Source organism: Falco cherrug, chromosome 1 (assembly GCF_023634085.1).
Source record: "Falco cherrug isolate bFalChe1 chromosome 1, bFalChe1.pri, whole genome shotgun sequence".
Classification (NCBI taxonomy): domain Eukaryota; kingdom Metazoa; phylum Chordata; class Aves; order Falconiformes; family Falconidae; genus Falco; species Falco cherrug.
In genome coordinates, this window is record NC_073697.1 from 109,541,291 (window position 1) to 109,562,864 (window position 21,574).

Sequence of the window (21,574 nt, forward strand, 5' to 3'; positions counted from 1 at the left end):
GCCGCGGCCCCCCGTGAGCTCCTTGCCCTCATCCACGATGGCCACCCCGGCCAATCCGCGAGTCGGGGCGGCCATGTTGAGTGAGGCGGGGGCCGCGGCCGCATCCCGTCATGCTCGGCGGGCGGCCGCCCGGAAGAGGGAGCGGGGCGGTTGTTGACAACATGGCGGCCGCTGGCGCCTCCGCGGGAGGAAGAGGCGGAGGGAGAGGCGGCGGCGGGCGGAGGAAGGAGTCTCATTCATAGGGAGCCCGGCTTGCTGCCCTCGCCCCCTCCCTCCCCTCCTTCCCCCCTCCCCAGCGGCCGCCTCGCCCCCTCCCCGGCACCATGTCCTTCTTTAGGCGGAAAGGTAGGGGGGCGGCGGGCGGGAGGCCCGGGGCTGAGGGACGGCCGCCGGCCTCGTCCCCCGCACGGCTGCTGGGCCCCGCGCCTGCCCCTCCGGGCACGGTCACCGGGCCCCGAGAGGAAGCTCGGCCCCCGCGGAGCGCGCTCCCCGCGAATGACGGTCAGTGCCGGGCCCCGCGGCGGGGCCCTTTTATCTCTCGGGGCGGGGGGCGGCGGGCGGGGGACCCCGGGGCTGCGGCTCTCCCGGGCCGCCCTGCCCGTGCGCGGGGCCCGGGGGCTGTGACATGGCCCGCACCTCCTGCCTTTGCGGAGCCTCTGAACTGTTGACACGGTGTTTTTCTCACGGCGCCGGTAGACACCGCTCTGTAAAATCTGACCAAACGGGCGAAGGGTGCTAGAGCCGTGGCTGCACCCCCAGCTGAGTGAGGGACCTCATCGCACCGAGCCCTTCGCCAAAGCCGGCGCCACCGACACGTTATTCCCTGACGCGCTTGTGGCTGTTACACAGGGCGATCGGGACTCCTGAAATATGTACAGTATCACCGCTGCACAGATGGACGTAGTTCAAACGTTCTTTGGGAGCAAAGCGTTTTGAAGGCACTCGTGCTACAGCTGGCGCTGGCGTGGCACCTTCAGTCTGCACCGTGTCTGGTTTGAGTGGGTTTTGTTGGAAGTGGCACCTTTTAGGAAGGGCCTCCCGGGAAAGCAGCTCTGCTTTCTCTAGTGCTGAGTTCAAGCAATGGGACCGTGGCGGTTCCAGCCGTGGCTGGCAGCAGTGCTCTCGCAGAGCCTTCCTCACTTACTAAAGCCCGGAATGTCCATCTTGGGAGGCCAGGCTGTAAGTTAGGAGGAAGGAGCATAGTATCTGAGATGATGTTTTTGCTCTTGGCTGACCCGTCCTGTTGTAACCTTACTCAGCCAGAGTATCAGCGTTGAAAGTTTCATTTTTTGTGGAGGTTAGTGCAGTAGTCCTGGAAGAAATGAGTTTAAACTACTGTTCTGAAGACTCTTGAAGGCCACTTGAGGGCTTTGCAAATACCATAGTCCTTTTTGGGGTGTTTGCATGCTAACATTGAGCTGCAGAATCAAACTTTCATAGTGCTTTTAAACTCTTCAAAAATCACTTCTGCTGCTTCGCTGGTGAGAACTGTGGAGCTGATGTTCCATCCTGATGCATCATCATAAGAATGATAGAAGCTTTGGTGAAAACTTTCTCGGGGAGAAAGTAATTAAAATCCTGAGTCTGTTACTTTCATTAAAGGATCTTTGGTCAGAGAAGCACAGTCAGAACTAAATGCCCAAGAGAGGCGATCTTGGAGAAGTAAGCTTTCATCTGGGCTGTACAAAGAATGATGGTTTTGTATAATCTCCATTTTAGATACGGGCTTTTAGAGAAGGTCTTAACCTGGAGCTGGGAGAAAAGCAACACATTAAGGGTTATGGTAGAACTCCACTGACTAGACAGACACGTGCAGCCCCAAACTGTATAGGAGCATCAGTGTTCTGGGGTGAGCTGTCATTGTTTAAGAGGATATCGCATTGGGTAGCAACTAGAGCAATTGTTAAAAATTGAATTATAGCAAGGATCGCAAAAGAACTAGTGTGGAAAAATCAAGAACAGCAGTGAAATGGTTATTTTTCATACGGGCTTTTAAGTAAAGGTCTAGAAGACTGAGGGTGGATCATAAGTTGAGAAATTAAACTCTTACAGTTGAACCAGCAGCCAGGTGCTTGAGGGCAGATTATGAAATTGTTATCAATGAAACAGCCAGACAACGTGCTCATTCGCTAGGAATGTCTTGGAAATAGTGTACAGTCTTACTGGCTGGCTGACCTCTGAAACTTTATATTACATAATTTTTTGTACACGTTTGTGTGTGAACAGCATGGGTTTGTTCATTCTTTTGCATCTCAAGATGCGAATTAAAATTCTCAAACATCACGTGGCTGGCTTGCGTTGGTTTGATACGTTACTCCTTTGTGAATGGGGTTTGCTACTGGAAGTTCTCACAACCCCTTAGTCCTTGATTATCCTGTACCGCAGTTACCTCTTGTTTCACACAGACACCAAGTGACATCCGTTTTTTTGAGGAAATTGAAAGTAAATTCCTGTAGTGAAACTTCACTCTCTAATATTTGGTCTTGTCACATAGAGGAGTTTTCTTTTGTCCTCTGCTGTTAATGACTTCGTTTTGTTCTGCTTGGAGGTGTGGGGGGGAAGCAGTCTGTGTATAAAGAGGTTAGGAACATGAACCAGGAGTTTGTATTACCAGTAATAAGTAGGTAATTAGGCAGAGAGGAACTGAGTAGTTGGTAAGAAGGAACAGATATATTTAAACTGAAAATAGGCTTATGGAGGACTCTTGTGTTGAAACTCAGGAATCATTGCTGATAGTTAGGAGTCAGTTTGATGAATCGGCTATTGGAATAATTTTGGAATGATAAAGGCTCACAATACTGTAGAGAGGTTTCTTCGTTCCCATTGCACCTCGGGGTTACTTCAGACATGCAGGGTTTTTTCGGTGATTTTTCTCCTGCATATCAGCACGCCCCCAGTTATGTAAAAGCTGCTTATTCCCACTGTTCGCAGCTGCATCTGGCTGCAGGAGCTCAGTTTTGAAAGGATCCAGCTCTTAATGGACGCTTAAGCCCCACTGTCAGAGAGCGAGAATGTGCTAGCTGCTAGCTGAAATCTTAAATGCTGAGTTGCCAGTTTGCAGACCTGCAATGTTTTTACTTCTCGCAGTGAAGGCTGGCAGCACGGCAGTGCTGCAGCTGCCACTGTGCAGGACAATTATGTAACCAGACGTTGGAGTTTCCCTTTAGAATATTTTAAATACTTAGGTCAGAATAGGAAAGTTGGGGGGTTTTGTTTAATCCACTTGTGTTTTGTGATGTAAATGTTTGATTGTGCTGGGTTATGATTTGTGGTTATGTATGGAAGGACTCTACAATCAGTGTTCAGAGATGACCTATTTGTAGTAATAATCCCAGCCTGGAGCAGCCAGAGGAGGCTTTGCTGGTAGATCATGTTCCTCAGTATCCCCACTTAATTTGTTTCTCACACCATCCTCTTTATGTACTACTTCGGTTTCTTTATTTTGAAACGGGTCTGCTCATTTGGTTCCTTTAGGAGCGTCCTTTTAAAAAATAAATTAAAAAAAACACACCACTTTTCCATCACAACTTTTTTAAACTATTCTCTTCCCATTAGTTGCTTACCGTAGGTGTGACGATAGTTCAGTTATATTATTTGAGAGAGAATTAACTGTTTGCAGGGTATTTCCAGAACACTGTTGTGGTATCCATCATGACTGAGGAGTCATGGGCTGGCTCTGGCTTCATGGAGCTGGTACATCTCCTCAGCTTTGTGCGTTGCACTGCTCTTCCTGCAATTTGAGGGAAATGTTGGGTTTAGATGTGTGATTTCTGGTTCACAGAGAGCATCTGCCAGTGCTGTACACTTAAAACCCAGCTGTCCCGTTCTTTCCAGTTAATGCTGCTTATTAAAGTAACCTTGAACGTAGCCTTGCTTTAATCATATAGACAAGCGAGCATCTTTCTCAGCGTTAATTTTAATATACTGTATTTCATTGAACATATTTCACAGATTATAAGGTTTTGCTTTTGAAAATAAATCAACGCAAAAGCTTTGAAAGCCTCTGTTAATTACTATATGTGCAGATTTAAGTAAGATGAGTTTTAACAAAATGATAGTTTACACCTGCCTTGATACTTGCTGAAATAGGGAATTTTGTCTGTTCTCTGGTAAATGCATTTAATCACCCAAAATAGCATTAACATTTTCCTTTGTATTTTACAGTGAAAGGCAAAGAACAAGAAAAGACCGCAGATGTGAAAGCAATTAAAAGTAAGATCAATGTTTATTTTTGTCTATAAATTCAGTTATCTAATATCATCTGCCATTTTTATTTTAATTGGGATAATTTCCTTACAAGTGAGCACAGATGTGACCTATGAATTAAAAAAAGACCCAAAACTTAATTCTGTTTCTGAGTATTTATAGTAACTAATCTTTCCTAGTCATCTTGCTGAATCTGTAAGTACAGAAGGTTATTAAATTATGTCAGACGTGAGCTTTAATTCAAAGTGATCATGCAATTCAGTCACTTTGCAAATAGTGGTTATTCCTTATCTACAACAAATTGCTTCTGAAATTTCTTGCTTACACGTAGTGTACTTTGCAGTTTTGAAAATGCAGCTTAACCCTGTCTGACTTGCCAAAGAGGCTGCCGGTGTCTGATTTAACTTTGACTGATGCGGCTTGTGGGACTGAGGATGTGAACCTTGGTCAGAATGTGTAGCTATTCTAACACTGCGCCGTGTGGTGCAGAAATCTCGCTGCCAAATCTGCTAGGAGGGCAAAAGAAATCTTGAGGAGAAAGAAGTTTGAGCTGTGGCAAAACAAGATTATTTATCCTGTCGTTTTTTATTGCTATACAAAAAGGAGATGAGATAATTTGTTTGAATCTGATATGTTACTTTTATATCCTCAGACAAAATCCTGTTTCTGTACTTGTTAATATGTTATCTGGATACCAAGAGAAAATTAAAGGCTCTTTTCACCTTGGTGGTCTGTCTTTCAAATCAAATATAGGAAACAGTAAGTTGCATCCATTTAATAGCACACCCTGTGATTTCAGTGCAACTACAATTTCTGATGACTAGCTGAAAGAGTTTTCCAGGAAAAGCCTACAGTGTGGTGACCCTGTTATTAAAAGTAAATTTGAAAATTACTCAGTGAGCTGCTACAAACAGAGAGCATCTTTCCAGTGTGGCAAGCAGCTACTCTGCAGTCTGTGTGATGTTGGGTTAGTGAAGTAGTGCTATCTGGAAGATTTGGAACAGGTGTTTGATCCTTAGATAAAGTAGAATAATTTTTCCTCAAATGTTCATGATGTATATTAAATTGAAGTCTAATTCACAAAAGGCTAAACCTTTGAGGCGTGTGGCTCTGCTCCTACGTGAGTAGCCCTCGCCAAGTTTTCCCCGTTACTGTCAGCAGCCCAGGCAACTGGCTGCCAGTCCGGTGGCCTCAGAAAAAATAAGTTTTCTCCGTTATTGCTGGTACTTAATACCAAAGGCTTTGTAGGAGGTGGCAAGTGGTGTCTTGGTACCAAACACTGCAACTGGAGAAACGCCTCGCAATAACGTAAACATTTTAACTCTCTTATACTGTTGCTCCGAAGGTACCTGTTACCATGACATGCAAGTGTGAAACTGTCAGCTTCTGTCATCATGTGTCATGAAATTGTGAATAAAAATAAAGTTATGCAGCATGAAAGTCATCCAAAGGGAGTTGCTTGACGCCTTGACGAAGCACACCATTAGGAGGTAGTGTGCTGAGATAATGTGTCAACTGACTTGTATTTTTGAGTCAGGTGTAAGATGTCCTTGTGTGACATCCTAATCAAATGCAATTTCCTGAGAGCTTTTGAAACTGCTATGAGCACACTTAGTTTTTTCAACTTATCATCAATTAACAATTAGTTAATTCTTTTTCACTGGCAGAGTTTTCTGTGAGGAAGTTCTTTGTTCTCTTTGGGCTCAGATAGCCAGGCGTACTCAAAGACAGCTAGAGAAGGTTAAGGTCTATAACCTGGGGTTTCATCAGACATATTTCCTTGCTGCTTTTTTTCTCTTAAAACCAAATAGAAAAAAGAAAATGTTTCTGAAAAATATTCTTGTTAAAACTCACAGATGGCTTTGTAGTTCAGGATTTTGTAGCGCATTTTGGCCTTCAGAAAGGTATGGAAATGGATTGGCAAGAACACTACAACTAAACCACATTGTTGCCAAAATAGCATTAAGCTGTTACGGTATCAGTATCAAGGAAGCAGGAAGACTCGGGAATAATATTTCACATGTAAACTTAGACTTGGTGTCTTTTGATTAGCTACTGAGTAAGGAAAATACAGGTGGGTGGGTTCCACTGCTCTACTGGAAGTGAATTTCCTCTTGCAGTAATAAAACTTGTTTATTTCTGTCATCTTTACTCTTACCAGACCCTCAATCAAAGATGACGCACAGTGGTACAATGAGGTTTTTAGTAAGATTGACTCTTGCAAACTCTGTGGCACGTGTTGGGGCGCTTAGCATTGGGTACTGCTTAGAAGAGGTCTTGGGATCCTTGTCTTTTCATCATTCCTGTCTTGATTCCAGCTCCAGTACCAGTACATTCCCCTCAAAGAAGCACTAGAAATCATGCCTTGCTGGAGGCTGCAGGACCAAGCCATGTGGCAATTAATGCCATCTCTGCCAACATGGACTCTTTTTCTAGCAGTCGGACAGCTGCCCTTAAGAAGCAGCCAAGTCACATGGAAGCTGCTCATTTTGGAGACTTAGGTAAGGCTTCATCAGCTCTAGAATAACGGCAACATTTCTTCTTAGTCTGTGTTTATTACTGGTATGCTCACCGTCCTTTGGTTTTCAGGCAAGTAATTAGCGAAACTGGCTGCTGTTACAATAGCACCTGTGTTACCCTGGAAGAGTTTTAACTGGGGACAGTACCTTTGCTTGTTAAAAGAGGTTCCTTGGCATTGTGTACCACTGTTATGTTGGAGTCATCTCTTCCCCAGCTGCGCTGCAGGATGGTTTTGTATCAAATACCCGTGCCTGCAGTACAGCATGGAGTCATTCCCTTTATATTTTTCTTTAGGCAGATCGTGTCTGAATTATCAGGCTCAAGAGACCAAATCAAGCCTTTCAAAGACCCTTGAACAGGTTCTGCAGGACAATGTAGCCCTCCCTTATTTTATCCAGTTTATGGAACTCCGCAGAATGGAACACTTGGTTAAGTTTTGGTTAGAGGCTGAAAGCTTCCACTCCACAACATGGTCCCGTATAAGAGCACACAGCCTGAACACAGTTAAGCAGAGCTCGTTGGCAGAGCCAGTGTCGCCCTCAAAACAGCAGGAAATTGCGTCATCTTCTCCAACTGGATTGCTTGAGGAGAGGCTGGAGTATTCTAGCACAGTCTGTCTGCTCAGGACCAAGCCAGTGGCTTCGGACAAGAACGACAGAACTAGCAACAGCCAGAACCACGTCCTCCCGGGTCAGGAGAGTGATAATACCAGTGTTCTTTGTCTAAGAAAATCTGAGACAAGTACCCACTCTGTTCCAGCTGACCAACAAGAATCTTCCAAGCTTACAGTATCAAATAGAAACAGCCCCTCCTCTGCACTAAAAGACTTGTCAGGAAAACTCATGAAAAGTAAGTGCCGTGTGTTTCCTTTCTTTGAAAAAGTGGGGAGATGGGGAACGTACCAGCTGCTGCTTGCTTTGTACGGTGAGCTGCCTCTGTTCCCATGTGTTCTTGCCAAGTATGATGTGATGTTGTGAGGAAGAAAATTGTGTGTATCAGTAATGTTAACCTGCTGTATAAGCTAGTGGTCAGTTTGAGCTATGTATTATTTGACTCTCTGGTTGTTTAAAAATAAATAAGCTGCTGAAGAGCCTTCAAAATCATGTGCTCTAATAAGCTTAGGTTGCTTCTGTTCCTACTTGTATAATTTAAGAAATGAAGATGAACACTGCCATTCCCTTTCTTCCCTCACCCGTCCCAACTTAAAAGAATTGCAGAAAATGTGGATGATGGGGCTGAGAATTGATAATTAACTTGGCACAGAAGGTAAATATCCTGTATCACATAAAATGACATAAGTAACAGTTGCAAGAGACTTGTAGAGACTTTTGTGTGGAACGTACTGTTTTTGTTCTTGGATTTATTTGATAGAGTTCCTCCCCTTGTAACTGATTTGTTCTCATTTGGATTCCACCTCTTCAGAGGCTACTGGAAGTAAGGATGAAATTAAAATATTTACTTTTGGTAGTAAGCTACATGCACAGTAACCTGTTTCTCTACTTTGCATCTACTCAGTCCTTCTCATTTGTGCAAGTCTACAGACAAAAAGGAAACACTTCTTTCTTCATATTGGTTCCTTTTGTTTGCCCAACTGTTTCCTTGTGTTGCATCCCTTTCTCTTGCTGTTTGTCTTTCTCATATAGTTATTTATCATGTACCTCCACAATACATAACCTCAGCCCCAGAGTAGCTTAAACAAATGCGATGATACTTCAGTCATGAAAAGCACCTCTGCTTTCTGACAGTTAAAAAGAATTTGACAGTACTAGGTCTTTTTTGAGAAATCTGAGAAGTCTGGAGTATAATTTTTTTTTCTCTCTTCCAGACCAGTGTCCCAAATCTCAAAAGATGACACGTAAACATACTCCTTGTTTTAAGGCATCCTATTTTAAGATATTTTTTTTCTTGTAATTCCTTTATGATACAAATACTTTATATTCTGTATGATGAGAGCTAGAAATTGGGAACTTCACTGCAGATCTTGCCAGAAAGGCGTTACTTCTGGGACTAAGGTGTGCGGCTGAGGAAGAGGGTGCTGTCTTGTCTGGTGGTAGGGAATTGAGAGCTGCGTTGCTTTGTTCCATCTCACTAGTCCGTCCGTGCTGGGCTTATCGTGACCTGGCTAGAGGTAACAGTCACTGTAGCTCATCAGTAGCAAAGTATCGAGTAGTGGACTGAAAGCTTCATGGGAAAGAAACTTACCACTGATAATTAGATACTTGCTTTTCTGAAGAGCAGATGTTTGTTATTCGCTCCTCGTTTTAGACCTGTGCCAGGATAATCAGAGTTTGATTCTGTATTTCTTCCTTGTAGGTATAGAACGGGATGCAGTTAGTACTTTTACCAAATATATTTCTCCAGATGCTGCTAAACCAATACCTATTACAGAAGCGATGAGAAATGACATAGTTGGTAAGAATGTATGCTGCTTACTCATTTCAGAGCTTCCTCCTTCCCCAAAAAGATGCATCTTTAATACCACATACACTCACATTTCTTTTTATTTTTATGAATTTTAAAGCCACTTGTAAAAGATCATAGATAACATGACAAGTATCAGTGGATCTGACCTTTCAGTAGTGCTGTGCAATATCCCCAGAAGAACCTTCAGAGGCTTTGCTTAAATTAGTGAAAGAATTCCTGGTGGTTATGGAGGGAATCCCCATTTGAGTCTCAATCAAATGTTTTAGCTGTAATACTATCATTCAGCTATCTGCAGTACTTGAAAAGCTCGTTTTGCACAGTCAGAACCAACTGATTCTACTGGATTTGAACTGCAGTTTCTCATTAACCAGTTGTCACTCGTGTCTTTCAGCTTGATCAGCCAAATACATGTTAAAATTAACCTGGTCTTTCTTTGCAGCAAAGATTTGTGGGGAAGATGGACAAGTGGATCCTAACTGTTTTGTTACAGCACAGTCCATAGTGTTTAATGCAATGGAACAAGAGTAAGTTGATTGGTTTGGCTTCTTGTGTCTGTTGCCTTTTGCAAAAAGTGGTTCTGTTAAATGGTTATGCTTCCCTGAAAATTTTTAGCCAACTGTTTGTGCAGTCTTCTGTATTTGAAACTACTCAGATCTTTTCCTGCATATCCATTCTTGTGATCACTTGAAGTTGTGTGTGCGTGCTATTATTGTATTCTTTGTGTCTGTCTTGTGTCATTTGTCAACCCATGCCATTTCTTGTTTGTTTTTATTTAACTAAAAGCATTAAGACTTGTGGGGTGAGAGCTAGTTGGTTCTAAGGTGCCTTGAACACTGTGGACCGTTAATAACTAACTGTCATTCTGTCTGTGTGCAGGCACTTTAGTGAATTTTTGCGAAGTCATCATTTCTGTAAATACCAGATTGAGGTGCTGACTAGTGGGACTGTTTATCTGGCTGACATCCTTTTCTGTGAATCAGCCCTGTTCTATTTCTCTGAGGTGAGTGTTAGGTTTTGGGGTTTCTCTTCTTTTATTCCTTTCTATCAAATGCAAAAAACTATTCACCCCCTGATGGCTCTAATAAAGACACCTCAAATGTAATAAAAAAGATGAGGTGTATCTTTTTCTGAGAGAAAATGCATTGAAAGGTTTCCTGCCCACGTGTAGAACTATTTCACATGTTGAAACCTACATGCTGTATTGTAGAATGAGTTTTGGTGCGTGCCCGCTCCAGTTAGTGCTTGTGTCTCTTTGCTCTGTAGAAGCTTTGACATAGTTGTCTTAATCTTGCCAAACGAGGTAGTGACTTTGAAAGCCTTAAGCATTCTTACAGATAACAAATAATTCATTGGCTTTACGCAGAGAGGATACCAGCTAGGAATGTGGTAGGTTAGATGTATGATTTTACAGTTGTGGGGTCCTCTGCCTTCAGGGAGTCATCTGTTAATTCTAAAATACTTGTCCCAGTAGTCTGACAAGCCAGTCTAGTTTGAAACGGCAAACTGAGAAGCTGAGACGGTACTCTGAGTTCAATGTGAGCTAAGCAAAACATGAAAATAGTGTTTCCTCTGTCTTCAGTATGATTAAAAAAAAAAAAAAGTATGGAAACTAAACGTCGAAATTACCACAGAAATGTCACAAGTTCTTATTTAAAAAAAAAAAACAAAAAACAAAAAACAAAACCCAAAACAAACTAAATCTGTCTGCAACACTGTACCTGAAAATTCAGAAAATGTAAGATACACTGGTGGCAATTCTGCATCATTAATATACGGACTATATTTTTTGTTTAAATGGAAAGCAGCAGGTTTGTCTATGCTTATTAAAAGTTTCTTGCTAAAACTTCTTTAATTTCTCCTCTTTTTTTTTTTGATTTCCCTTCTAGTACATGGAGAAGGAAGATGCAGTTAATGTATTGCAGTTCTGGTTGGCAGCAGATAACTTCCAGTCTCAGCTTGCTGCCAAAAAAGGCCAGTATGATGGGCAAGAAGCACAGAATGATGCCATGATTTTATATGACAAGTGAGGGAGTTCAACAATTACTTGTTTCTGAAGCTCTAATTTTGTGCTTGTAGTTTTGTGTTGCACTGTGCAAAAAGAACTTTTCACTTTCAGACTGTAACTGTGCAGTCTTGCACTGTTACACTGAAATGTGTTTTATTAAGGTGGCCTTCGATGTGTATGAACACAAGAACTTACAAAATTTTTCTTTATGCATGAGGAGAAAAATCCTTATAAAGACTCCATTCTTAAACGTAATTTGGAGTTTTCAGGACTTGATTGCTTGAGTTTATGTTTGTTTGTGAAATATCAAAGCCAGTTGGTTGGCATTTGAAAATGTAAAGGATTTAAACCTAATAGCAGGTGCAACACTGTAGAAAAACCTTAAAGTTCACACACTATTGTCCATTTAAAGTAGGCTGTGGGAGCTGTTACATATGTAGTAAAAGCCAAACAGTGCTTGTTCTTAATATTTCAGAATATTTTCTTTTTTTAAGGAAGCAACCAGATGCCTTTTAATATCAGGCTTTCCTCTCACTCTCAATAGTGTAACTATTTTTCCTTTTTGTGCTTCACCTGGGCAATAATGCAACAGACATCAAAACTGCTTCCAGAAAAAGTTTGTCCTTAAGCTTAAGTGTGAGACTTGTTGCCACAGCTTGTTGAGTTATTACCCTGGTAGGAAATAATAATTGGAGAGGAAGCAAACAATTCCCTCTGACTTTCATCAGTCGTCCTCCCACTCCATCCATAAACTTGGTTTTCAACGATGTGATTAGTGAAGCAAGTGCTGTTTCAGAGTGGCGGGTGTTTCCTCTTCCCTGCTGCAAGGCTCTGTGTGTAAGATCCTGCTCATCAGCAGTCAGGTGATGCTCGCTCTTTTATCTGTATCTTCGAGGCAAGGTTTTATCAAAAGCTTTTCTGTGAGTAAGGGATTTTCTTCCCCTGTAGTTAGTGAGGATCAGTTGTACGCATGTTTTTGCAGCCAGCACCATCTAGTGACTGCAGCATGAGGAATGGCCTGTGGGAAGGGTTGGGTACTCGCCACCTGCAGAGTTTTGCAAATCTTGTTCTGTTGTCGTCTTCCTCTGTCCGGTGCTGCAGGTACTTCTCTCTTCAGGCCACTCATCCTCTTGGGTTTGATGACTCGGTGAGGTTAGAGATTGAGTCCAACATCTGTAGGGAAGGTGGTCCTCTCCCTAACTGTTTCACCACTCCCTTACGGCAGGCGTGGACAACCATGGAGACGGTGAGAGAGCTTCTTCGGTTTTGACAGTTAATAAAGCTGATGTGGAGACCCTGTGGTGTCAGGTGTCCCCTGCAGCATCTCTGATTTGTCCTGTTCTTTTATTGAGTTCCTATTTACCTGGATAATAGAACAAATAGAAAAATTTGCTAAACTATTTTCCCCAGCTTGATTTGAAAAGATGCCACCCACTGGCTTCTGTTATTTCTCTGTGAAATGTTTGTCTTGGGTGATTATTGCGTTTTAATGGAAGTACCAGAATTTCCTTCCTTGTGAATTGCTGTCAGCAGCTCCTTGTGTATCTTTAGAAAATTTTCCTTCCTGTTAGTAACAGTTATTTGCAAGTCTAATACCAGTGGTGTGGTTAATAGCGTAACTCTGGGATACCTGGATACTAGAGATTAGTGATTTGATTCTGGATTTTTCAACAGCATTGCAAAATAACTGTAAGCCTGTTGGGTTGTCAGGATTTTCTAGAGGGGGAAAAAAAACCACTCTACTTCAGCTCCAGTTACTGGAGGGTTTGGTTAATATGCAGTTGTTTTTGTTCGTTTTGCAGTAGGATTTGAATTTAAAGCAGTACAGTTGGTAATCTGGAGTAATTCCACGTGTGGACACTTTTACTTGTGTACCATCTACACAAGGACTGTGTCCCTTCTGTCTGCAGACATCTACAGTAATTGTGCAGACCAGCCTAGATTAAAGAGAACTCCTTATTCTGTCTCTCAGGTTTTTTTACCTGGCTTCTTGTCCAGCAACCTTTACTACAAATACTTGAATGATCTCATCCATTCAGTACGAGGAGATGAATTTCCAGGAGCGAATATTGCACTGAGTATTCACGGCCCAGGTAGCTCTCCTGATAGTGATTCTATAGGGGGCCCGGATGGCTCTGCCTCCCAGGTATGCGTTTCTTGGTTTGATTCTGTTATAGGAAATGCTGCCGTCACATTTCTGTATCAATATCAAAGTTCATACACTTTAAGGAAACATCTTGTAATGTGAAGCTTCCCCTTCTGCTCTAATGTTAAAGCGAGTGTTCTGTCGGGACGTGTTCAGCCTGCCTGCTGCTGAGTTCTAACAGTATTGGCGTGGAAGGGTGTCCGTCCTGTTTGTTGTACCCAGACCCTTGTACTGCTTTTAGTTCTTCGCATCAAAGTGATGTTTTTATTAAGCTGTTAATAGTCACTGAAGACTGTTTTGTAGTGCTGTAACATTTAAGAATGCGCTTTTTTTTTTTTTTTTTTAGAAATAAGGGGTTTGATTAATGCCATAGTTGTAACTTTAGGTGAAAACTGGCACTTGTGAATATTCTATAGAAATTAAATATGCAAGTTTTGTGTGCTCCAGTCTATTAAAATGCCAGATCTTCTGTCCTGAAGAGTCCACTCAGTTCCAGGGTTTAAGGCATCTGTCTGCTCAAACATGGAGCAGTGCCAGTTAATATCTGACCGGGTGGTGCTCGCTGGTTTGTCTCAGCAGACTTCTCCCTGCTGTTGTCCTAAGCTAGCTACTCCTGCTGGTCTGATCGAGAATGGCCAGACTCCTGACTTTTCCAAAAGAACCTTCTGACACTTCACTGTGTTACCGCCAAGATGCTTTGAGCCGGGGGGTGATACTTGAATTTTGTTTGCATGTATAAGTTTGATGTAAAGCCAGACATAAGAAAAAAAGTCTGTTGCTGGGTGAGGCATTCTAATCACGCACGATGAGAGCTATGTGGCTGCTGCTTTGCTGTAGTGTGTAGATACCAACAAGAATGTGCCTAGGCTCCTTCAGCTCTGTTACCCTTCCAAAGTCCTTGAGAAATGGCCACTGTGTATTTGCTTTGCACGGTGCCCTGGTTGCAGGCCAGCATCTTTCTTTTTTACTGCTTTTCATGGTGCCGCTTTGAGAGCTGTGTTCCCTTGTGGGCCTAGCCTCAGAAACAGAGCTCATTACACACTGAAACTAGCCCGGTAATGTTGGAGATGTGTTTTTAACCAAGAGTTGTCTATTCCAAAAATTCTAGCTTTGCTTAATTCAGATGTGAAAGAAGAGAGGATAAGCAGATTCTGACTTATCTGTAACCAGGTCATTTTGCAAACTGCAAGCCCAGCTGAGAGCAGAAAAGCGAAGTAAGAACTGCTTCTGCTGAATTGCTTTTATTGAATGCTGCAGTGCTACCATGGGTTTTATATCCAGTATCTAGACCAACGTTATTGATGTACTGTGTTTCAAGCAACTTGGAAGCTGTCCTACCAGCTTGTAATATTTTTAAACCTCCTAATTTGCAAGGAGGGAATATTCCTCCTCGTTCCAAAGTGGGAGTAAAATCTGTGTTCTTGAAATATCCTGCTGCTTGATAGCGTGAGCAGGAGAAACTGCTGGTAATTGGCTTGCTTGGACAGTTTAGGAAATGAAGTGCTGCATTTGGTGTTGTGCATTCCTGCTTATCTGAATAGGAGAATCTCTGAGCTTCTGCATATATTTGCATAAAGAACAGCACTTAGGCAGAGCAGCAGGAAAGGAGTTTGCAAGGCAGCTGCCATAAATGTTTCTGTTGTGTGTTAAGGTGCTAATAGATTGCTGTGCATTTGTGTTCTCCCTGCTGTTGCTCTAATGTTTCCTTGGCTTTTTTCCTAATCTTACATAAATACTCCAGGCCAAAAGATAAATGTTTGTTCTCTGTGTATGGAGGAAGCGTTGTGTGTTCGGGAATTGCTTACCAAGTGCATGAGAGGAATGAGTGAAGCTGCTGAAGCTTTTGAAGTAGTTCAGTGCTAAGTACTCACAAACAAATAATTTGCATGCACAGACAGATCTGTTCAGTGGATAATGCTTAGGCAGCAGTCCTTACACGTATGTATGCTGACCTGTACGTTGTGTTCTGTTCATGTAACTTCATCATCCTCTGTTTAAAAACGGTGTCATACTGAGTTAGCTGTGCAGATGCTCTCTAATTCTTTTATGCTTGCTTACAGACTTTATAGAGGTTTATCTAAGTGTAAAAGCACTAAAATTGCACTTTTGTTAAGAAGCTATTAGTTGTCTGCATTGGGCACTAATACTTAGAATTTTTATTTGTAGTCCAATGTCAAAAAGGCTAATGTTAAAATCCTGAAAAATTTTGATGAAGCAATAATTGTAGATGCTGCAAGTCTGGATCCAGAATCTTTATATCAACGAACATATGCAGGGTAAGGTTCATTCAGTGTATCTCATTCTTTCTAGTGATGTTTCACCTCTCTCATTTTTGCTGTGTCCTCCTGCGTGGAGAGTACCCACACGTAAGATGTTGCAATCTTAGTATCTTAGTCTTAATGTTTGGCAGTAAACTGATTCCAATAGCGTGATTTAACACCAATGTCATAGTGAATGCTTCTCTGACCAGAGTGGCAGCCAGAAAAATATTTCCAATTGGGTTTTCTCTTTCTCCTAGTTATTATTCCTGTTTTACTCCAAAATACAGCCAAGTAGCTCCTGTTTGGAGTTGGAACAGAAAAGAATAAGCTTGGGCGCCTTAGATGTCTAATGTGCAACTGATTTCTCCCTACCTCCATGGGAGAGAATGGCTGAGACTTTCTGTAGCGGTTTGCACAGCTATTCTTCTGTTTCTTAAGTTGCTCTCTGTTACAGAGCTCTTCCACCCTGTGGATCTCATACAGAAATTCTTTGTTTCTATAGCTACCTTGCTTTTCTGTCACATACCAATCTTCTGTCCTTTCAGGTGCTGTAAACTGTTTTCCTCCCTAATAACATGTTTTTGTAGTAGTGTGGAGCACTTGTTAGCACTGCCTGTTGACATTACGTGATTGAGTCATTGAAGCATTTGCCTGCTTCTAGTTTCTAGAAGAATTTTTAAGATACACTTTGAATTCAGATATGTGAGAAGAGCATGGGATTTTTCCCAGTGTATCAAATTTAGGTGGAAGAGGTGGTAAGTGGTCTTCTGGCGCTAGAGTCTTTATTGTGGTGGGGTTTTTGTTTTCCTGACTGGTAGCTTTCCATAATGCTGAAGTTCTCTTGGTAACCTGTGTGGTTCTTTGTATTCCTCCTCTCTTCAGGAGGATGACGTTTGGACGAGTCAGTGACCTGGGACAGTTTATCAGAGAATCTGAACCTGAGCCTGATGTCAAAAAATCAAAAGGTTTGCTTTCCTTTTTCTATTTCTGTAAACACCTGCAGAGCTGCTCTCTTCCTTACTGCAGTTAAGATGAGCAAGATTCTTGGCTCTTCCCAGACCTGTTTTAAGCCAATTAGAGGTGTTTAGGGGATCATCCTGTACTGAGGCAAAACCCGTCTCTGGCCCGGTTTCCTATCCAAATTCTGCTTTTCTGGTCCAGCTGGACTCCTGGGAGTATGAGCAGCCTGTGGGAGTTGGAGCTGTCGATGGAACCTGGCAGGGATGGAAGCCACTAGCAGCTGCGCTGATGATCAAACCTTCAAAGCTTTGGTCTCAAGATGAAAAAGAACTTGAGCTCTCCACATGCTTCCCACCCAGTTTGGGACCTGCTGTTAATGCTGCTTTTCAGCTCTGGTAAAGAGGAATGGTTCGGGCTCAGTGTCTAATGAACCATGGCTCCACGTAATCCCTTGTCTTTCATGCTATGCTTCTGTGTTCTCCAACACCAGCAGTGCAAACCCTTCAGGATGAAAGGAAGTAGCTTTTATAGAGGTGTGCCATGGAGGGTGCTAATCTACTTTGCTTGCTGTTTTTTATCTCAACTAGGGTCCATGTTTTCACAAGCAATGAAGAAATGGGTTCAAGGAAACACAGATGAGGTGTGTCCTATTTTATGTTGTCCTTGTGACTTACTTTACAGTGTAGATTAGGGAAATGAAGTACTGAAGTTCTTGATCCTGGCTCTTTCTCTCTGAGTATCTTTCTGATGCACCAGCAAGACTCTGTGTGCCAAATGTAATTTAATTGCACGCATGTGTGAAGCTAGTTCATTTTTTGCCAGTGCTTGCTGGTTTAACCAATAGAATGGTTAACTGTGTGCTTGCAGTCAAGGTTTTGCTTTTTATGGTGTTATAAGTTGTATCCACAATTGAGAGCAGAGGCGCTGCTCTTCTTTGTCTTGTGTTGGTTGGGTTGGGTTTTTTTACTGTGAAGTGACCACTGCACATGGATTGCAAGCTGCATTTTTCCCCCTTGGAGGGGCTTGGACAAGTCCCCAACAGATAAGTCTGCAATCTTCTCTAACTCACTCTCTTGACGTTAATGCTCTGCTTGGAAACCAGGTGCATTTCCATCAAGGGAGGGTAATGTTTACTACAGGTCACTGAGTTGTGAAGGTTAACTGCATCTCCAAGGTTGAGTGTGTGAATGATGCTGAGGGAACTGTGTTTTTAAGAACTTGCAGCTATTTGTATTTTGGGATGTTTTTTCTGCGGCAGGCTCAAGAAGAGATGGCTTGGAGGATAGCGAAGATGATAGTCAATGACGTTATGCAGCAGGCGCAATGTGAACAGCCTTCGGAGAAGGTTACCAAGGTAAGGGGGTGGAAAGGCTGCCTGTCTTTATCTGACGTAAGCCAGACTGTGGGAGGAGCAGAGCTCTTGCTCGCCTTCCTACTGCATCCAAAACCCATGCTGGTAAATGTTCAGACTAACACAGCACGATACAAAGAAACAAAGGTTGGAAGTGTTTCAGCCTACATATGATGATGTAGGAATTTCTTAACGGACAACTGTAGCGGTTCTCCTGCGCAAGCATTAAAATTCTTTGTTCATTTTGAGTCTTTACAAACTGCCTTAGTGAAAAGAGTGATTTGTGCTGCAGGATCGATACTGTAATTCCTTACTTGAGTTCACACTTGGTGTTTCCTGTTAACAGATACTGGTATATTTGCCTAAAGGGTCTGTAAAACTCAAGAGCTGGGAAGTTGTCTTGCTGGGTGCGCTAACTTACGCAGTGCTGTGTCTGCACTTTTAAGGACACAATAGCCCTGTCCATAGGCTAGTGGCTTGGTGTGGCGTGTTATTGTTTAGTGACTTAGTTGTTGTGCAAGTCCACATTTTCTGTGTTTAAAAAACACCCCAACGGGTCTGATGCAACAGGTGGAGTTTTGTGAAATAATGACGACAGCAGTGTACCAAGTTAATCTGGTATTTCTGGCTTTCAGGCATCTGACTTCTTAAAAATTTACTTGCGCTGGTTTTAATTATTGAAGGTTAAATGGGCTTTGGCACATGTTTTTAGACCCAAATGGATGGATCCATAGTTTCACTATGTAACTGTTTTCTTTCTAATAGAGCGGTTACATTTAAATGACTTGTATAATGATTTCACTTAATAGCTTGGCTGCAAATGATATAATTCCAGTCGGGCTAGATGAAAAGGTCACTCAGCACAGTATTTAGAAAGTACCAGGTGGCTGCAGGTGCTCTGGCATTGTTTAAGCAAGTATGGTTACAGTTATCGGAAGGTTGAGTGTGTTGGGGGATTTTTTTTTTCCTCTCCCAAACTCATAAGCATACGTGGCCTCAACATTTTTAAACACAAAATGTCTTTCGAGTGATTGCCTTGTATGTTTTAGGGTAAAGTGAACTCTAACCTTGTTTTTCTTTTTCCAGCTATGATTTCGGAAATGCCAGAACAGGAAATCTGGTTTTCCCGCTTGGAGAGTGAGTGGACTTTCCCTTTTGGTGGGTTCTTTAACACAGCCAATAAAAACAAAACACTGTTACTCCAACCGCCGAACTCTCCCTCATTTATAAGGAAGAATGAAAAAAGAAGCAATCGTGTACCTCCACTGTAGAGCGTGAAGAAACACTTTTTCCTGTTGTATGTGGCGTTAACAATAAGGATGGTTTTTAAAAGAGGTGAAGACGCAGTTTACGAATGCGTCACTGAGAAACTGTGATCAGCTTCACAAATACTTAACCCTGTCTCAAAAAGACTTTTAAGCAAAATATCTGGAATGGGACACAAGCCACGACAGAGGGGAAGGTTTTGCTGTAGTTTCTAGTTCTACTACTTGTAATTTTTTAAACACGTAATTGGAGAGGCCATGGGGCATGTTGCCAACATCGGCCATTGGAGAAGCGAACCTGAAATGGTGAATTCATTGGCATTGAATGACCTAAAAAGTCCGAAGTTTTATTTTTTCCTTACTTGAAATAGATGCGTATTCAACTGTAAGATAAATGTATTTTACTTCATAACTATGTTAACTTTGAAGGCAGTGTAGAATGATGAGAAGCAAAGCCTGGACAGTGTTAACTCCCTTGTTTGAGCTCTTACACCTGCATACACAACCCCCTGCTTCTGACACAGAGCAGACTTGAAAACTCATCTTGCACTTGTGCGACCCTCTGCCCCCAAGCCATGGCTCCGAATGCAGCCCACATTCTGAGGAGATTGTACCCTGTAGACTGTTCCATTTTCTTTCCTTTGCATCCCATGAGCAAAGAAAAAAGTAATTGCTGCCATTCTCCATAGCTTGTTGTCCTCCAACCAACATGGTATCTAATTCCAGATGTTTGGTTTACAAAGAAAAACAATTTTTAGTAACCTCTGGCCTTCTTCCTGACATTGGCAATGCTTGCGACTTGCAAAACCTTTAGTTTAATCAAAAAGCCACAGTGTTACACAGCACCTCTGTTATTTTTTTTCCAGTGAATTGATTTTGCAGGGTATCATAAGTACTCAGTGTCTCACCATTCTGTTATTGCTGCATTTTTAGTATACAACACTTAGGGTTTTTTTGTTTTATTCTTATGATTGCTTTTTTGTCCGCAAACTTGTGCAAAAAAATCACTTTTTGAAGAACTCAAATCATCTCCAATGTTCAGGATATCTTGATTGACTAGCAAGTGTTATTCTGTTGCAATATTCGATTGTATAGAGACACACTGTATTGTCTATAAAAAAGCAAAAAAGGCTGTGTATAGGTTTTTGGTACTATGTACCACCTCTTACTTCTCTCATGCCCAAGTATTCATGTACTTAAAACATACTATATTTAATTGTGTTTTGATTTAAAATATATAAATATTAAAATTTGTGTCAGTTTTCTGTTTTGATGGGATTTGACCTTACCTGTTGGTTGTGTTTGGTGGTTTGTTTTTGTTTTTTTTTTTACAATGTTGTCTTGGCGAGTTATAAAAGGAAGTTTGTCCTTGGTATACTTGCACACAGTTCTCAATATTTAATGGATGATGTTGATGGCAGATTTTTGAAATTAGAATAATTTCTATCGAAATACTAAATAAGAAGGTGTTTTAATTGCAGGCCATGTCAGAAGTTGGCTGGGAAATGGGTAGAATGGGCAGGGCTTGGTGCTGTGGTGCAGTATTGAACAACCCATGTACATTTGAATCCTGCATGGGAGTGCTAAACCTCACCTGTTCTGCACACAACGCTGACTCCTTTTTCCACCTTTCCAACCAGCTGAGTGTGTTGAGGGATTACAGGCCACAAGTTTAGGTACAGATATGGCTCAGGGCTGCGTTTCCCTTAGCTGCTGTGCTGCCTGGGCTGGAAGTGGCCAGACCCAGCATGAGGGGCTCAGCTTAGCTTGGGTCAGCTCAGTATGAAACACCTGCAGTGCTGCTGCTGCTAACATCCATGAACAAGAGATGGGAAAAATCCCTGTCAGGGCTTGGACCTGTCCATGGGGCCTAGCCCTGCTTTTCAAGAAGAAGGCAGCATGCTGGTGGCCGCTGCAGACCAGCCAAGCGCCTGCTCGGGGCAGCTTCTCAAAGCTGCTTTGCTTGAATGGTGGCCCAGGGTGAAGCATAGCTCTGTTGTTGGTTTAGGCCCACCTGCCAGTTTTTAATTTTCTCTTTATATGCAGCGTTTAGATTTGATGGAGCATTGATCATGGGGGTTACAGATGTCTGATGCTCTGTGGTGGTTGCCAGTTTGTGTGGGATGGGATGGGGACACTGAATTTCTTGCTGTGTTACCAGTTTGCCTGGCAGGTTTAAGTCTCTCCTAGCGCAGGGTCTCCCTCCTTCCCCTCCAGCCCAACGAGCCGGTGTTTATATGCTGGATAAACCACGCCTGACTGCAGCTCCCGCCCTTCTCCCCTTTACCCTGAGGGGTTTACACACGGTGCAGCTGGGCAGGCAGTGGCATTGGATTTTGTACTGGAACGGGATATTTGGGATATGTTTTTTCCTGGGTTTGCTGCTGTTTATTTTAGAAACACAATAAAAAGCACCTGTGTGGGCACCACGGAACA

The 21,574-nt window shown here is 42.4% G+C and overlaps 1 protein-coding gene across 4 annotated transcripts; it reads left to right on the top strand.

Moving 5' to 3' along the window:
• Nucleotides 1-120: 120 nt before the first annotated feature.
• Nucleotides 121-20,392, top strand: AKAP10 (A-kinase anchoring protein 10). 4 transcript variants are annotated; one of them, XM_055718760.1, is made up of 15 exons: nt 122-501; nt 4,165-4,212; nt 6,525-6,707; nt 7,021-7,575; nt 9,040-9,138; nt 9,590-9,674; nt 10,027-10,150; nt 11,037-11,173; nt 12,257-12,401; nt 13,128-13,301; nt 15,468-15,577; nt 16,445-16,527; nt 17,110-17,162; nt 17,781-17,876; nt 18,960-20,392. In XM_055718760.1, exons 1-15 carry the CDS (start codon nt 324-326, stop codon nt 18,963-18,965), a joined length of 2,076 nt encoding a protein of 691 aa, XP_055574735.1. In that variant the 5' UTR covers nt 122-323; the 3' UTR covers nt 18,966-20,392. The 4 variants fall into 4 exon arrangements, 2 of the variants coding, with proteins under 2 accessions (XP_055574731.1, XP_055574735.1); XM_055718756.1 differs by lacking the exon at nt 18,960-20,392 and having other exon boundaries at nt 121-501; nt 17,781-18,125; XR_008733575.1 differs by lacking the exons at nt 15,468-15,577; nt 18,960-20,392 and having other exon boundaries at nt 17,781-17,864.
• The last annotated feature ends 1,182 nt before the right edge of the window (nt 20,393-21,574 follow it).

Bases quoted from the DNA above. Each gene is read 5' to 3' on its own strand.
- AKAP10 (XM_055718756.1), top strand. From the start codon at position 324: ATGTCCTTCTTTAGGCGGAAAGGTAGGGGGGCGGCGGGCGGGAGGCCC. The intron at 4,213-6,524 runs GTAAGATCAATG...TCTTGATTCCAG, and splicing joins AGATGTGAAAGCAATTAAAA to CTCCAGTACCAGTACATTCC. The intron at 10,151-11,036 runs GTGAGTGTTAGG...TTTCCCTTCTAG, and splicing joins CCCTGTTCTATTTCTCTGAG to TACATGGAGAAGGAAGATGC.